This window comes from Phragmites australis, chromosome 20, assembly GCF_958298935.1.
Source record: "Phragmites australis chromosome 20, lpPhrAust1.1, whole genome shotgun sequence".
In the NCBI taxonomy this organism is placed as follows: domain Eukaryota; kingdom Viridiplantae; phylum Streptophyta; class Magnoliopsida; order Poales; family Poaceae; genus Phragmites; species Phragmites australis.
The window spans coordinates 8,153,650-8,172,582 of NC_084940.1; the positions used below are offsets into that span (position 1 = coordinate 8,153,650).

The 18,933-nt window shown below is 43.3% G+C and overlaps 2 protein-coding genes across 2 annotated transcripts; one reads left to right on the forward strand and one right to left on the reverse strand.

Moving 5' to 3' along the window:
* Nucleotides 1-2,368: 2,368 nt before the first annotated feature.
* LOC133901250 (transcription factor MYB36-like) lies at nucleotides 2,369-4,146 on the forward strand. The gene is made up of 3 exons (XM_062342548.1): nucleotides 2,369-2,654; nucleotides 2,752-2,881; nucleotides 3,023-4,146. The coding sequence occupies exons 1-3, from the start codon at nucleotides 2,519-2,521 to the stop codon at nucleotides 3,780-3,782; spliced, it is 1,026 nt and encodes a 341-aa protein (XP_062198532.1). The 5' UTR covers nucleotides 2,369-2,518; the 3' UTR covers nucleotides 3,783-4,146.
* Nucleotides 4,147-4,526: 380 nt separating this feature from the next.
* Nucleotides 4,527-9,858, reverse strand: LOC133902169 (glutamate receptor 2.9-like). Its single transcript, XM_062343767.1, has 4 exons — nucleotides 9,299-9,858; nucleotides 7,322-8,592; nucleotides 5,876-6,583; nucleotides 4,527-5,227 (listed from the first exon to the last, which is right to left on the reverse strand). The coding sequence occupies exons 1-4, from the start codon at nucleotides 9,639-9,641 to the stop codon at nucleotides 4,685-4,687; spliced, it is 2,865 nt and encodes a 954-aa protein (XP_062199751.1). The 5' UTR covers nucleotides 9,642-9,858; the 3' UTR covers nucleotides 4,527-4,684.
* Between the last annotated feature and the right edge of the window lie 9,075 nt (nucleotides 9,859-18,933).

An 18,933-nucleotide genomic window follows, 5' to 3' on the forward strand; every position in this document is an offset into this window, starting at 1 on the left:
ATGTAATTGTGTAGTCAATTCTAGACCGAGTTGTTTCCACTATTTTGCCCATGCCGGTTATTACTCTAGCTGTCAATTACCGCCTTTGATCTAAAATTTAAGTTGTATAGGATATTGGCATGATATACACATTACTAAAAAAAAGTTATCTCTGTCCTCTTTTTACTACTGGTTTAAAAATAACCAGCAGTGATAAGACAGTTCATAAGTTGAACTGATAAATCTAACCGTAAATCCTTAAAAACTGACAGTGATAATAACTATCACTGTCGGTTCAAAATACACTATCACTGTCGGTTCATATGCTCACCGACGGAGCAATAATTGAGCAAATATGAACCAATAGTGTTAATTATTATCACTGTCGATTTGTATTTCAAACCGATAATAATAATTCTTCTATAAATCCTGAGCATATCTCCCTCAGTTGCGCCCCATCTCACTTCGCTCCCAATCTCCATAAGCCACTTTCGAGAGGTAGTAACGGTCGAAGTGGTGTGATGGTCACCGTCACCACTGCGACCACCTCTACCCCTTGTGCTCGACCTCCACATCCTCTGAGCTCGTCGCCATCTCCCATGCCCGAGCCACCTTGCGACCACCATCCACCAAGTCCAAAGCCGCTCCCGAGGGGTAGTGGCGGTTGGAATGGTGTAATAGTCACCATTGCCACTGCTGTTGACTCTACTCCTTGGGCTCATCTTCCATGTCCTCCGTGCTTGTTGCCATCTCACTGACCTTGCCATATTGCGACCTCCTATCTCCTTAGCTCGTCTCCCTGTCTCCCAAGCTCATAGCCCTATCTCCCCATCTCCCGAGCCCATCGCCACGTCTCCTAAGTGTGGCAAGTTGAGTAGCTACATTGTGGCAATAGACATATTTAAATGAGTGGCAGAAAATACATTTGCTTCAGGATGATTATGTTTTTGTCATTTATTTAGATGTATTATTGTCACTCGAATAGCGTAAGATGTAAAACGGATGGCACAAGACGGTTGTACCAAGACCTCTTCGACGTTTACAAGTTGAAAAGCTCCAAGTACAACAGCTTTGTAACATCCGTTCCTATTTGACTAAGTTTGATATGTAAAATATTCTACCATGAATATTTTAGTATGGGGTCTCTATCAACTTAAGCAGATCCTATATTGAAGAGTTTATGGTAGAGTATTTTTTTAATGAATTATTATTGCCGGTTCTTAGCTTGAATTAGTAGTGATACTTACTATCATTATCAATTTATAAGTCGATTGTGATAATCCATAATTAGAATTGGCAATAATGACAGTTTTCTACTGATAGTGATAGTTTGTTCTGTAGTAGTGACAAGGTAACAATTTAATTAACAATTTCTATGAAAATATGATTTATTTAAAAAAATCTAATTGTTTCATATATTATTTTTGCCTCTTGGCCTTGGCTTCTAATTTAAATAAACACTTGAACCGGCAATTTGCTTGCCTCAACCAAAATCCTGCAATTTGAATGTAACTCAGCTAGTGGTTGACTAATGACCTATCGCTTTAGTAAGCCCCAGTGGAAGAAATTTTTTATCGATCGACACAGGATATAACTTTTGGAATCTAAAATCTAAGCGCGTACCCTGTCCTACAAAAGACTCTCTCCATTATAATAACACATGTTCACTCTCTCTCTTTTCTTTAGCTTAACCATTGAATTATGAAATAGATGATATAAATAAAGTCTTTCTGAACAGAATCCTATAAAATTTGCTTCCTATATAACAATTGTCTAATGAGATCATAGACCATCCATGTCTTTGTGTTCCTTATATGTTTTTTTGGAGATATTTGTATGTAACTTGCGCGGATACTTTAAGAGATACTAAATTGAATGTCAATTAGGGTCTTGCAAGTTGCAATGTGTTGTGATTGTATAGAGAATATGTGCAAGAAAACCTAAATTTTGCAGTAGCGGAAATAGTACCTTCCGTAACTTACATTGGGTGCACAACGATTTTAACATACTGATTAGCTCTAAGTCTTGAGAGTGCACCCTGAGATAACATAGCTAAGAAATGAACTGAGGCAATGTGAAATTTGAGTTAATTATAAAACTAGCCCCAATCATTTAAAATGAAATTTTTTTTATCGGCGTATAACAGATACAAGATACTTATGCATCTACAGTATTTAAGTAGCGACATGTGGTTCATAACATTTGCAATATCACATCTAGTTTACAGTATTTTGCAGTATGCATCGACATATAACCTAGAAACAGCTACAACAGTTCATCTCCCCAAATACTCCAACGAACTAAAAGTATCTGCCGACTGTTGTATAGCAATTCCGAAAAAAAAATTATTCCACATCGAGGCCCCTTCCTATAAATGAAACGCCCAGCCAGCACAGCCTCAAGCTCAAGGCATCATCAGCCACGCCGCAGCAAGCTAGCTGCAGTGCTGCACCGCCGCGCGCCATTTCCGAGCCACTCGAGAGCTCGACCTGACCACCGCGAGCGAGCAGCAAAGAGAGGGGAGAAGAGACCGATCAATATGGGCAGGGCGCCGTGCTGCGACAAGGCGACCGTGAAGAAAGGGCCGTGGGCGCCGGAGGAGGACGCCGTGCTCAAGGCCTACATCGACGAGCACGGCACCGGCGGCAACTGGATCCAGCTCCCCCACAAGATCGGTACGTCTCTGAGCTGTCTGACCGTACCTTAGCTGTGGTGAACTTGGACTGGACATGCAAGAATGCTAAACGAGATCGTTTGCGGCTTTGCACACAGGGCTTAACAGGTGCGGCAAAAGCTGCCGGCTGCGGTGGCTCAACTACCTTAGGCCAAACATCCGGCACGGCAGCTTCACCGACGAGGAGGACAGGCTCATCTGCAGCCTCTACATCAGCATCGGGAGCAGGTGAGCATATGCATAATTGCATAAAATTCAAACACCTTTTCAACTACTGCAACTTAGAGTTAGTAGATCAATAATCAGCTGCGCCTAGCTAGCTGAGGGATTCTTCCACTGATCGATGATCATGTCCATGATCTATGGCAGGTGGTCAACGATCGCCGCGCAGCTGCCGGGGAGGACGGACAACGACGTCAAGAACCACTGGAACACCAAGCTCAAGCGGCGCCTGCTCGGCGGCCGCGGCCGGCACCCGAGGGTCCTCCTCCCGGACGTCCCGATCTCGCAGCCGCGGAGCTACCTCGCCGCGTCGGCTCTCGAGAGGATGCAGCTCGGCATGCGTCTGCACCAGCGCCACGCGCGTCTCAAGAGCGGCCCAGCCTTCACCTTGTACAACTACAGCAACCTCGGTGCGCCGCTGTGGCCGAGCCCGTCCCCTTCCGCTTCTCCTTCACCGGCGGCGAGTGATAGCTCGGAGAGGCAGCTGCAACAGCTACCCGTTGCTACTTCCACTAGCTACTCCTGGCTCTGGTCTCTCACGCAAAGTAGTTACACAGGACCAAGCGTGCAAGAGGCCTTCAACGGCACTTGCACTCCGCCGCTGTCGACGAGCACCGGCGAGACGATGGCGGCTTTTGGCGTGGAGAGCTCGAACTCAACGCCGACGGCGAGCTCGGCCTCCGCAACGTTTGGCTGCATGGATGATGAAATCGACATGTTGCTCGGGCAGATTCAGTGCTTCGGAGAGAACGACCACACCGGCGAGGAGGCGGCCGGGCTAGACCGCTTCTTCTTGGGAGCAATGGATCATGAGACGGAGGACGGCAGCGTTGGTTCTTGGAGCTCCTGCTCTACTCCTACAGTGGACTCATTGTTCCAGGACTATGTGCAAGGGTACAACCAGTAGCTAGAAGCTTGCAAACGTGCATTACATGTTATGTTAATGTACCTGGATGAAATACTTTATGGTTTGATGACAAGAGTAGATAGTTTCGATCTGAGTATCCGGTGCATCGATTGTTATGTGTATACGCATGACAGTTCTGTAGTTCTCTCTTATGAAGATTTGAATCTTCATTGCATATCATCCTTTGTCAAGTTTGGAGGGTACATATCATTCTAGCTAGGGATACACATTGATTTCCTCCAGAAATTCAGGATCAAAACATCAATTTAGCATGCAGTTCTATACTCTGTTTATGTGAGGATGTACTTACTATACAGTAGTCTACTTACGTATGAAATGCTATGTTTGCTTAGGCGTCTGTCCCATGCACCTTATCAATCATCAACAAGCATTAGTTCAGTAACAGTATTAGACCGATTGTTCAAGAGTGACCAGGCAAAGAGCTATAATGGAAAATTGATTGGTACTGAATTTCATAATAAGGCAATTTTCATGATTGGTGATTTGTAACAGAGTTTGGAAACAGCAACAGTTGGTGGTACCTTTCAATGGGAAGTATTTGGTAATTTTGATGAAGTTCACGGGATGGGAAAAACAACATGACACAAATTTTACTGTTTATTTCAGAACATAGGCATCAGATAGGTTCTCCCACCGTAAGTTTGCAATGCCGAAATGTCTCATCTAACTAACAGGAATGTTTACAATGTCGAATTGTCTAGTTAACTACTCATGAAAACAATCAGCAATACACGTCAACACTTGTATTCATGGTGGAACTAAAAACAGACGGCATATTTATGCATCAAATGAATCAATTACACTGAACAGTATAGTTATGCGATGACCATAGAGTTCTTTGGCCCTCACATTTGACAAGAGATTAAAAAAATGCTGCTCAACTACCCCTCAGAATGCATGTAAGCAAACGATAGTGGATCAGGATCCTGAACTGAAACTTCCCTGCCTGGCGTTCCTTCCCCTTCCGGTGGGCTTCCCATACCAGTCTCTGAATCGAAGTTCTCCATGATGTGATTAGATGTGCTCCATGGGCTCTCAGTTGTACGATCAACATCTGCCATTCTGGGTTCATCTATATCTGGAGTATTAGAGCTATTATCATTCTCATGAAAGATCTTAAAGAGAATGGCAGGCAATCCACGCCATGAACTCTGACTGATGGCACTGATCAAATCACACCAGTGATTATAAAGGGTTATGCCAACATGCAGAATCAGAGCCAACATTGAAGACGCCCCTGTGATGATGAACAGCCCAAGAAAGCTGTGCAATGTTAGGCTGCTTGAAGTTTGGGAGTCATTTTTGTCAGGGCAAATTGTATCACCATACAATTGTTGCTCCAGTTGGGCCATCTTGTCGCTTGATGCTAATTGCAATATTCCCCTTGAAATCTCATGTGTGAGTGGAGAGCCTCGGGGGAATGCCTACAGAAATAGAACATAAATGAGGAATGAGAAAGACATCGATGGTTGAAGTACAAGCACTGCATAACTCCGGGGCAATTATGTTAATCATTTATAAAGGCCTTGCTTAACAGTGACAAAGTTATATTATATGGATTATTTATATAATCCCTGCATAACACTAGGGGTAATTGTATTGAACATGATTTTCAATATTAAAATAGTTAACAATCTAACTACAAAACACACTGAACAAAGATCACACAGTTTAGAGCAAAGCAAATGACAATCTAGTAAAGAAAATTTATTCATGTTATTGAATACTCCTAGAAGCATGTATGCCTTCTATTCCCAATTGGAAATTAATAATATGGCACCACATTCTATAAGGCATGATCTTGAATTTTATTCTCAAGAAAACATATCTGATCACCCATTTCATCCTTACTTTGGCATGTTTATATCTGAAAAAAATCAGGAATTTCAGAATAACAGTCAAAGACTACAATAGACTCAAATCTTAGCCAAAAGTTTGCTTTGATGACATCAAAATATACAAAACATGAGCTAGTAATACAGCATATGCTACAGTAAAAAGCAACAAAAATGATTCAGCATCTAGTTGTGCCAAAAATGTGCCACTGTAAACGATAAGGAAAAGACACTTACATAACCAAATCCATCGAACTTGTAAGTTGGCCCAACCATAGTGTAGTTGTGGCAATACTTTGAGAGAAACACTTTGAGGTACGGTATCTCATCAACAATGACGGCAACTCTTCCGGTTGATAAGGCATCATTGAACTCCTCAGGAGAGTTGAAGGCAATCATCTTTGATTCATTAATTTTCAACCGTTTCAAAAGCCCAGGCAAGAAAGAATCGTTGAGGTAACCAACATAGGACCCTTGCCTGATAACTTCATCTAAATTGGTTACTGCTGGCCGAAGCTGTTCTACTGTGAGAATTGAGCTTAAGCTTGCAGTGTAACTCTGCTGCAATATTAGCACCACAAAAAGCCAAACTAATACTGCAACTCTTGATAAGTTGTTCACGATCCTCTCCCTATGAGCAAATACAAGTGTCGAGAATGAGAAGTAGAAGATAGATCCAAATTGATTGCCTGGAGATCCTCTAAATTCCCAATTTGTTCTGTGCTCAATAAACCAAACTATAAAGCCTGTGAAGACAAAAAATGCCCCAGTTCCTAACCATAGATCAGCTGTTAAAGGCTCTAGGAATGTCCATGCAGTCTTCTGTCTCTGGTCCCGAACTGGAACCAGCATGCGTACCCCTGACTCGGTATAAGGAAGAGTGAAGTCCACATATAAAGAACGATTGGCCAAAATTGTTATATCCCCTACTACTGCATCATATTCCTGCCAGCAATTCACATAAAATTGGTTGAGAAACTTTAGAGTAGAGGCTATGAATGTTTACCACTTCGCACATATTTTTACAAGTAGAATAAATTGCTAATCACCTGGGGAATAATAGTTACAAAAAAGCATTTGACTATGACTTAAGAGGGGTAATAATTCTTTTTCAGTATTCTGTAAAGAAGAAATTCTATGCTTTTGATGATAGGAGTCTGTGACCAACTTACTAATAGTTGATTAGATTAATACCAGGGAGACTGCCTTATATTCGGAGTTTTCAGATAAATCGCCACTTACAGTGTTGCAGTTAGCTGACAATACACATTCACTAAAACAGAAATACACATCTAGAAAACTTCCCAATCAGATAATTGCACAAGAGCAGGAATATGGCCCAGCGCAAAACAAAAAAATTGTAAGTGCCAAGGAATACTGATGTTTTGTGTATATGAATTACGCATAATCATAGTATAGAAATATATAATGAAAAAGTGCATAGACATTAACTATAAATGGATAATCCTACATATTTGCATGACCAATGATCAATAAAATAATCACATACTACCAGTCATGTTTACTCAAGAAGAGCAACAAGAACAGCATTTTGCAATAAGGCCAGATCATTTATAATCAACTAATAAATTTGTATCATTGGTTAGATTGAACTCCAAGTTTAACTCCTCTGGCTTGATCATGGCAAAGAGCAAAATGGAACAAAGCGAAGTCCAGACATACCTTAAGATAAACTTTGTAGACGAGTTCGTCGTAAGTTCCACTACTTTTACCTTTCCCGTCTCCAAACTCCTCGTAGTGAATGGGTACGTCATAGGGTAATGCTTGAATAACATTCTCAAATACATCGCCACAGAACCCTTTGGCCTTACCATTTTCATATCGAATAAAACCGCCAAACCCATATTTCGCAGGTACGCCTATTCTGAGCTTTTTATTCATTGGCAATAGCCATCCTCTAGGTGCTTTGTCACTGCCTCCTGGCCATATGATGGTGTGAAGATTAGTCTTCTTTTTTAGACTTCCAGATATGTTAAATTCTGGAGTCCAAAAACCAGCTACTTTTATGTCTTGAGCAGCTACATTTATTATCTTGTAAGTTATTGATACCAATTGCCAGTCCTGAATTTGGAATGTCCCAGTCATGCCAAGGAAACCAATCTTCAAGAATGCGCTGTGCAGTTTTCCAGCAGCCTTCGAAGCACTGATTCTGTCCAAGTCAGTGGACCCATTATTTGTTTCGGACAGCACAAAGTCTGAATCCACATATCCAGCCTTCTCTGCAGCCAATGCTAATGCCCATACGGTATCGTATGCATAGAAACCATACACTGTGGGGTCGTTTAGTTTTGTATCTGGATTTTCCATTCTGTATTTCTCACGCCATCTCTGTTTAAAATTTTGAAGTTTTATGGTGTCTTCAACATAAGGTTCAACCCCGACAACACCGTTCATCACATCAAGAGCAGGAGAGCCAGATACATCAAAAATATCCGTCAAACCATATGCCATAATCCAGACAAAGCCCTGGCCCATCATCCCCTCATCCTTGGCAAGCCGGAAAAACCTAAGGGCTAACACATACGACATGCGCACAACAAACACACTTGTCCAATTGCCTTTTAAGCTTGAGATAGCTCCTTTTATCTCATCTTCTCCAGCTAAAGGATGAATCTTGCACCTGTAAGAAACACGAGTGTCGACAAGGTCGGGGATGAATCTAGCATTGGAATCGTCATCCTCGAAGACAGGAACGACTTCTCTCCAATTGTATTTTTGAACAAGTGAGGCGATAGCTTCTGCTTGAGAAGAGTCGTTCCACCCCGTCCGGATGAAGTATGGGGTTTGGCTGGGCGATCGGGACGGGCTATTTGCAGAAAACGAAATGATTGGGACAGACGATATGTTCCCAAGCTCCACGAGAAATTTGGCCTGGCTTGATGTCTGTGGCCCGATGATTGCTTGCACGCGGACATTTTTTAGTAGATCAACACCTGCAGGGTTTCCCAAGCATATGTAAGTGCATAACAATTAATGGCACTGAAAAGTTCAGTGGCATTCATTCATTTAAATTCTTAACACGGACAAAATCTGTATGAAACCTGCAGCAGATCCAGGGATTGTGAGACTAAGTTACCAAAGAAAAACTTAAGACAAAACGAGGTACCGCAAGAGGGGTTCTTTTTGGGGAAAAAACAACAAGAGGTTCCAAGCAACTTTGGGCTTTATCCTAACTGAAAAACAGTGACATTGTAACCTACGCGCTGGACATTATAATTTTCAGAAGTCCACAGAACCAGGGGGGAACAAAACGAGGTACCGCATCGCGTAGGCCCAAGAAGATAACATTAGGGAAAATAGCATACAGGACTACCCTGTGCTATGTTCCTCTGGCGTCACAAATAAATCAGGAGTTCAGAAACCCATCCTTTTTTGGGTCGGACCTATAAAAGAGGTCGTTGTGTACTACGGAATACGGGTCGAGCTAAAGCGATTCTCGGTAGGTTCGGATCGAGCTTGACACAAGCTAGAGCCAAACACGAAACAAACATGCATGAAAATGGGCTCAATCAGTGATTACACTCCGCAAATTGCTCGCATTGTGAACGAACGCATTGGAGTTTGGTACACAACGAATGAAAAATGAGCAGTAACAAGATGAAAATGTGGCGAGAGTGAGCTGGAAACTAGCGCACGTACCTGCCGACGCGGCGTCGACGGGGTCCGGCCCGGCGGTGTCCCTGAGGTGGAGCCTGACCCTGGTGCTGTACTTGGCGTACCGCGCGTCGGCGTAGAAGTCTTCCAGGGCCAGCTCCATGCACGCCCAGCTGATGTTCCCCACCCATGTCGTCCGGTCCAGGATCACCCCCACGTCCACCCGCCGCGCGCCCGCCGCCGCCGCCGCCTCACCTCGCTCGGCACCGGCAACTCCCCGCGCACTGGCGAGGCAGAGGAGGATGACAACGAGAAGATGAGACAAGAGCGCGGCCGAACCGGACAAGCGGGCACCCGCCACCAGCTGACCGGCCGCTCCAGCTTTCATGGACACCTAAAGAGAAAGCGATTCTTCTGCTCAAGCGACAATGGCTGCGCCAAGTCGTAGTGGACTAGTAGACTAGTAGTAGTTGCCCCGAGTGCCACGGTGCCTGCCTTTTTACGTGCAGCGACACGACATGCCGGTTCGTTTTTCGTGTTCTGGCATTTCTTCTATCTAAAATCTGTTAATAGATAAATAGCAAATTTAATTTTCTAAAATAAAAAAATTAAGTACAGCTCCCGTGCCGTGGGACACTGCCCAATCGATCATACGTATGGATCGGCCGGTCATTCCTTCTGCGATGCAATGCAAGCCCCGGGTAATTTCGTGTCGGCACAGCGTGTGGTGGCCGAGAAAAAAGACAAACCGGACGTTTCTCGGAGTAGCTGTGGCGCGTGTAGACAGTGTGGCCATGTGCGATGGGCAGAGGTGCCGTGGAAATCAGGCGTTGAGCTACGGTCAAAGTCGTCGCCGGGCCGACCTTCATCTACTACATATATTAAAGCATTAAGAATTTAAGTAATTTTAAGATTAAGTTACTATAGTTACTATTTATATGGACCTAGGTATGTGTATATATATACAGATATATATGTATCTATATATATACGTGTATATTATATATATATATATGTATATATAATTTTTTTTCAAAATTCCAAAAAATAGCGAAAGGAATAATAGTTATATTGATAAATCGTTTGAAATAATCTAAAATATATAGGAAAATATCTAAAACTTAAATAATTTTGTTATGTTCATATTACTGTCGTCTACATGTTAAAATTATGTGCAGGTATGAAAGTACTATTTTTTCATAATTAAATAAATGTGTTAAATATTGATAAATTTATAAATAAATAAAAATGGTGAATCTAACTTTTTTGAAAAAAAAAAACAGGTACGACTTAGTCCCGTCAATCCACCAGTTTGCTTTGAAAACGCAGTACGTAGTCCTCGTGATGGAACACTGGGAGACCGCCGAACGTCGTTGCTCAACGTCCGGGCCACTGAAACGGTCAAGATGGGATTTCCTGTAGCAGCTGGCAATCTCGCGCGAATTCAAACGCCATGGCCGGGCATCGCGAATTCGAAACGGTCAAGATGGAATTTTCTGTAGCAGCTGGCAAGCTCGACAGCGACGTAGATTGTCTAGTCGCATTTCCTCGTTCAAACATGCATGGAGTGTCCTGGTAGACTGGTACTCCTATATGAAGAATGAGGAATTTGTATGTTGTGGAGGTAAGCAACCGCTGCGGCCGTCGTATGCAGTTGATGGCACAGCCTGAGTGAGACAAAGAGTATTGATTGGTTTTTCCAAGGCTGTCTCGGAAAATTCTAGGGCCTTGTGTCAAACTCTGAATTGAGGTTTAAACTTAAATGTTAATAAAATAATAATAATATATTACTAATATGATGGACCAAAGATTGTACCTGTTGCTTGAACAGGTCTTCAAATTCTTGACTGCTGCATAATCTTCACTTAAAAAGCATCATTTTTTTAGAGTTTTTTAAATGAAATCTTCAATGATATATTTATAATCAATCTTCTCCAGCATATCACTCTTAAGTGCTATTGTAGCCAATTATTAAGTCTTTCTTGTGTCATTGTAAAACACAAGTAGGACTTCAATAGCTTCAATTTAGAAAGTTTCGTTCTACCGATACAACAGTCATATAAATAGTCAATAGAACTCTATATGCAATAGTTGCAATGAGAAAACAATCATGTTACTTCAAAACTTTAGAATTTCTACAAGACCCATATTTTCTTTTGGAACGAAATCTCGAAGAAAAATCAATTCCACATATAGTTCATTAGCATCAATATCATATTATCCGTCTCCTTTAAGTGCAACCTAATCACAAGAAAATTTCAAGCTCTTATTATCCAATGACGGCAATGTATCAGAAGTAAATAAGAAACTGAATCTCCTTGGAAACGAGGAAATAGCTTGATCAACAATAGATATATAATAGTTGATTCTAAATTATTCCTCTACATATTGTGTGGCAACATTTATGTCATCTGGGTTCTCATCAAAATGTCTCTTTCTTTTAATTTTTCACTTTTTACGAAATATTATACAAATATCCATGCCAAGTGCAATTTCTTTGGGTAACTCTAATACATTTAAGAAACCAGTTTCCCTGTACCCTTTGAAGAAACAAATCAACCCCCACACTTTCTCAATAGCAACATCAATAAGCATATACTTTCCTTGCAAGTGTTTACTTATTTAATTAACATCATATAATATTTCATACCAAATGACTATTGTCACTAAAAATTCATACTTTCCAAGTTCATTAGTTGCTAGAGATTTAGCCTCACTGCTTATTTTTGGATCATTATCACTATCAGATACTTGAAGTAGAGCCTCTTGAATCTCTGCATATTGAAATCTGATAGCTTTAACACTTTCAACACAACTCTCTCCACGAGTAGATAACACTGACTTGAGAGTCAATCTTGTTATGTTATCTTTCAGAATCTACCATTTCTTGGTAGAATTAGCAAAAATTGTGTAGATACGTTGGATGATTCCAAAAAAATCTATAGCTTTACCACAAGTCTTAGCCATATCAAAAAATGTTAAATTAAGACTATGGCAACCACAAGCAGAATAGAAAGCTCTAGGATTTTCGTCCAAAAATTTGTTTTGTACCCCTTGATGTTTTCCTTTTATATTTGACCCATTATCATAGTCTTATCCTCTCACATCATCTATATCAAGATCAAGATGCTTTACTTCATTCTCTAGCACGTCAAAAAGTCCTTACCCATTTGTATCATTTACGTCCAAAATGATTCTTCAATGCAAATAGGACTTAAGATGAATCCACATATCTTATAATTAAAGATATTTGTTCTTGGTGGCTTGCATCAGAGGTACAATCAAGTATGATAGAGAAATACTTTGCTCTCTTTATTTTCTTGATAATTTTGGACTTAATAGTAGAAGCAAGCAATTGTATCAACTCATTCTGAATCCTAGGACCAAGATAATGAACCTGAGTTTCATCATTTGTAATACAGCAAACATGCTATTGAATAACCATGTCAAATTCAGCCAATATTTCTATCACTCCCAAGAAATTTCCATTGCTATCTTCATACAGTTTGCTATTAGTACCACAAAATGCTAGATGATATTTGACAAGAAATTTTACAATGGCAACAATTCTGAACAAAACTTTTCTCTGATGGTCCTTTTCTTTCTCAAGCTGTCGTTGAGCAACTTTATCAGTAGTTTGATCCTTTTGCAATCTATTACGCAAATCATACCAAGTGACCATATTCAAAACATGATATGTACTTGTTTCATGCTCACTAAGTCTATTACCAAGATGTGTCCAATCATTAAGCCCCTCATTTGCCAACTGACCTTTTCGATACCCTTTTGTAAGTAATTTGCAACATAAGCAAAATACTCTATCGAGTTCTTTGGAATACACAAGCCAATCTCTATTGCACTCATCTTCATTTGATAGAATTCTAGTATAGAATAGTGTAGAAAACCTTCTAAAAATCTATCTTTTGTGAATTGATAAGTCTCTTTTAGGATCTTTTTTGCTAAAATGTCAATCTGTCGGAGGGTTGACTCCTCAAGTAGGGATCCGGAGGGACCCCTTTGAGATTCGGCCGGGGGGATGATTCTGAATCTGTTTTGCGGGTGAAATAAATGGGCGTAAATGCGATGCAAGTGGAATGGAAGGATCGGATGCAGAAGTAGTAAATGCACTGGAGGTTTTTAGACAGGTTTGGGCCGCACTGAGCGTAACACCCTACTCCTGTGTGTATGCTATAAATGCTCTGAGAATGTTTCTCAGAGATGTTGCTGGTTACAAGAATATTTGTCTAGGCTAGAGCTTCGGGTTCCTTGTTCTTCAGTGATCTGAGCTTCTATGCTCGTACTGAACCTCTGTCTTCTTTCTCGGCTTGCTTCTAACTTCGCCGTCTCTGTCCACTCGTCCTTCTCTCCCCCCTCTTCTCCGGGGAGCCCGCCCTGCCTTAAATACTCACCGGATGGTAGCGTGCCCAGAAAGGGAGGGCACGAGTTCCAAGGCACCATAAATGGAAAGCAACCATCATGGGCTGCTGCACGAGGTGACGGGGAGGGTTGAAAACACGCCCCCGTCTGGTCTTGTTCGTCATCATGCCGTTCTGCAATGGGCGCTGCGGAGAGGGCCCACCAGGCAGCCACTGAACAGCCCGGCGTGCCCGCTCGATCTTGTACACCTGACACAGCAGGGCGGCAGGCAGGGCGCCTTGGGCTTCGCGATGCTATCCCGAGGTGCGCCGGATGTCCCGCGATGGGACCCATGCATTAAATATCCCCACGCTCCCCTGCCAGGCCGTGGCAGGGACTGACAACGAGCGTGGCAGGAGCAGTTGGAGGCGACAGGTCACACGCCCTCTTAAATGCGATATCGGGCCTTTCACCAGCTGACACCTCACCGCTGGACCCCTGTGGGGGCCACCGGCAAGGGACTGATTGGGTCCTCGGGGAACCGAGTGCTCGGAGGCCACTACTTGCGACCCCAAGCACTCTCTCCCGGAACTGACTTCCTTTGGGTCTTCGGGGTACTCGGGTGCTCGAGGGCCACTATTCGCAGCCCCGAGCACCCTCTTCCCGGTACTCGGCTTTTCTGGTCGTCGGGGGACTTGAGTGCTCAGGGGCCACTGTTGGCAGCCCCGAGCACTCTCTTCCCGGCACTCGGTCTCTTCGGGTCATCGGGGAACTCGGGTACTCGGGGACCACTTTTCGTGGCCTCGAGCACCCTCTCCCAGGACTTAGTCTTCTCGCACCTCGCGGAGATGATCCTCACGGGAGGGCGCCATGTGGCAAACTGCTGATCTGGCCTTGGGACTCGGGGACCCCTGGTTCCTGTGTCACTGACACAACCTGTTTAGGATCAAGGGCATCTCAATATCTTGGATCAAATATATCAGGCTGAAAAGAAGTACCAACATTTGCAACAGGTGTTGGAGGAAACGCCCCAGCCTAAGATATTTTGATAATGCACCGTGTCATTACTATAGCAATCTAGTATCCAGTTACCACATCGCATATAAAGGAGTAAAAGGCCATAAATACCCACCTATGTATATAATTGTAACATAATATCTTAGAGGCAGGGTGGTAATTTCCCCTGCCCCATCTGTATAAAATAAGCCCTCAAGGGGTAGAGGGAGGGACTCCAACTTTTCTTGCTCAGGACACAACCTTCTCACCGCTGCTTCCTCTCCTTTTCGACTCTCCTTTTCTCTCCAAGCTTGAGCCTCCTCGTTAGAAGAGGCCCTCTTCATGTTCTGTTTGTGTGAGAAACCGACCAAATAGTATTCTAATTAATCATCAAAGCAATCATTTTCTTAATCACAACCATGATGATTAACTGAAATACCATCCCGGTAGTCTTGACACGTGTTTTGTGCCCAAGATCGGAACACATGCCTTTTCAACACATAACATCGTAACAAAGCTTAAGAAAGTGTGAGTAATTAAATTATGTTATAAGTTCTTAAGTATTTAACCATTTACACAATTTACAACAAAAGGAAGCTAGGAAGATAAAGAACAGATCACCTCCTAACTAAAACTACAAATTACGCAGTGGAAGATTAACATCTATGAACCAACAAAAGCTAGATGAAGCTATATACCCTTATGCTCCACCCAAAAACATCGCCCCATGAGTAGTTTGCATTACTTATTCCTGCCACCTATATCGGCGGACGTGAATGAGCCAAACATGAGTTCCTCCTAACCGGTAGAACCTAAAAAAGCAGCGTGAGTATAAAGGTACTTGAAAGACTTAATCCATAATAGATACATATAGATAACCCGACTTCAAGGAGAATGTATTGAGGTATTAGCAAGGAATCAGCCATATGGTTAAGTAACTTTCATAAGCGAAATACAACTTGACATACACATGTGAGCATCTATACATAACCACAGGTAACATTTTATCCCATCATCACCACACGCACATATGTAACTGGAACCATAATAAGCATTTCTGTAAGTAGAATCATCTCAACCATAACCCAACATGCCATACCACAACATCCCATATTTGTGACTCTACGACCGATGTGGATGGGCATAAGCATGCTCATAACCGAGAATGCGACAATTCGAATTAATTTTACACCCTGCAGGAGGGTACAACTTTACCCACACGACCTGAATCCATCCTCTTAGTCCCCGAGAAAACCTTTCTCATACCCAGAACTACCCACTTGCAGATGCCCATATGGCACTGGAGTTACCACGAGCGTGTCTCGGACACCTCCGGCTCCCCGCCACCTTGCTTCTTCTTTATTTTTCTTACGCGTCATAGAGCCGCAAGACAAGCATCAGCACGACGTATGATACTTAGCTCATTCGTCCATTATTCGAATATGTGGTTATACGAAAAGTGCTAAAGACAACGGCACCAATGGATAGTGCTTAAACGATACAAGCAGTCTATGACATCCGGACTGCTATCCCAACCTACCCCTAGCACCGCCTACATATTGCCTCATCCTCACATCTCATACAACTCTCATCATCATCATTGTGTTTGTAAACAATAAGTAAGCTCTAAGATGGCGAACAACGATTGAACCATTGCTCGACTTCTACCGAGGACATATGCATTGCTAAGCATTTCAAATAACTCTTAAGTTACATATCAACAATGTTATTAAGGCTACAAGGATATGGATCATTACCAACTTAAGGTAGCGGTAATGCGAATCAACATAGGTTTCACCCATCTAAATCCAACAATGGACCCACTACTCATGAACATATATAAAGCGTAATTTATCAAATTCTACAATATGAGATCCAAAGTAGTAGGTTGAGTATGCTTAGGTGCTTGCATTGTTGCTATGGTGGTTGCTTGATACTGCCCGCACAATACTCACAGAACTCATGTAGCTCGACGATGCCTTCACTCGCTTGGACTGTCGATGTAATGCTCTCTAAACGAATCAAGAATGCATTGCGAACATAATCAAACGATAGAAAGTGTGCATATGATGCATGCTTGAATATTAATAGAGCATCGTGTTTCAAAGGTATTTGCAAAAGACCGCTAAAAGATTAGGTTTCAGAAGTTTGAAACCCCAGACAAGGTAACATAAGTACACACAGCCTTGAATAGCTAGTGGTCAGACCGACGTGGAGGTGGCGGTCTGAGCGTCGACCTGCAGAAGGTTTTGGCGCATGGCGGTCAGACCGACGGCATGTCAGTGGTCAGACCGGCCCTAGTGGCTGTCAGACCACGAGACTTTGCCAGCACCACTTTGCGAGGCCATCAGTGAAGACTCCGGCGAAACCTTCGACCATGAAGGGTACCAAAATGCTCTATGAGACTAGTGAAATACTTATAAAGTGATTTGGATAATATTCACCAAGCTAAACTCAAAATACCCTATGGATAAACCATAGGCTAGGGTTAATCTTGGGTCTAAATGGAATGGGTATCGACTAGAGCTTGGAAATGATAGGAAAATGGTAGAGGACGTCTCAACTTAGCGTAGAGAAACCTTCTATTGGAGGAGATCACTTCGGGAAAGCTAGGATTCGGAGATCGGGCTCTGGGGTGGTTTGGGGCTTGAGGTGGAAGAAATACGCATAGGAACTCTTTTGATGAAGAGGATGAAGGGGATGAGCTCGAGGAAGCCTTCGAGGAGCTCAAGAAAGTTCCCTCTGTTGATCTCCGGTCGTCGTGGATGTCGAGGTGATCTCTCTCTCTCTCTCTCTCTCTCTCTCTCTCTCTCTCTCTCAATGTGGGTGAAGGAGTGAGTGAGAGTGAGAGTGAGAGTGTGAGAGAGAGTGAGTGTGAGAGAGTTGGCTGATTTCCTTAAGTGGAGCCTCTGGGTTGTGGCAGTCAGACCACGGGAAGCCCACATGGCAAGCCTACATGGATGCCCCTGGCGGTCATACCGTGAGAGCGGTCTTGTGCTGAAAACTTAATTCTATTATCTTTTTCTACTCTTCTTCATCTCTAAGGCATTTAGGGTTTTCCTAATGAGCCCTAAACTACCTCCAAGTACTTTTGAAACATGTTTAAAATCAAGTTATCAAACGAATATGCCTAAACATAATGCCATGATGATTATAAATGCTTAATCATGTGATTAGCATTTTGGGACGTCACAGTTTGGGGCACGTTTTCATGCTCCAACAGATGGCGCCGTCCGTGGGTACCTGGACAAGAGGTCACCGGGGAGGATCAAGGGATTGAGAGTCACGGCAAAACTTCTCATAGAACAGAGCACTAGGAACGGTCGCCACGCACAACGGCCTTGCGGCTATGAGCACAAAGGTGTTGTCGCCTTCTGCAGGCTCACCATGCACAGCGAGCGTGCAAGAGGAGACCATGTCCTTGCGTCTGTACCTGTTGCAGGCTCGCCCCATGGAGCTACGTGCGAAGGGAAACACCGTCACACCGCTGTGAGCGCATGTAACCATCGTCGCATTCTATAGGCTCAACATTGCCACCATAATCTCGCGACATGGAGAAAGGTTGTTGTTGTGCCCCTTGGTGCACTCTAGCTTGCCACGCAGGCTCACTATTTTCCCTACAGGGCCAGGGAGTCCCCGCTGTGCCGATCCAGATGTGCGAGCTCGCAAAAGGCCCTGCTAGGCATGAAGTCATCGTTGTCTTGCGGTGTGGAGGTTGTCGTGCGTCGCCAGTGGTAGAGCAAGAACACACTCTGCATGAGAATTCTAGGTATGCTTGTGACACTAATCTGTATTAGTATCTGCGATTTTTTGCTCAACAAAGAACTAATCTGTACTGGTATCAGGGTATTTTGTGTGTGCTTGTGTCACCCAAAATACCCTTGGCTCTGCCCCTGTGCATCACTCCATGGATGAGGGCACGCCTTCTCTTTTGCACGACTATGGTGAAGGGGAGGCAACTCCTTGACGTGCTCTCGAGACCGTCTGCAACTTAGAGACAAGGCACCTCTGAATCCGAAGGCCAATCCACACGATGACACACAAGAGCTCCTCACAGCTTCGAGGTGTCCACGACCGCGTACCTTCACTCACCAACGAAGCACAAGCTCACCAAACGAGGCTTTCTGGTGACCAAGCAATGCCTCAGCTGCTCAAGCTACCAGAGTCAGCCCACCGCACCTTTTGTGACCTTGGCAACAAAGGTCAATGCGGGGAGAGGCCCTCTGTAGTAAGTGCCAGATCAATCAATCCCTGCGTGGGAGGTGGAGGCCCCTCTGCACCTCGACACCATGCCTGAGGCCACCCTTTGGCAACATCCGTGCCATACT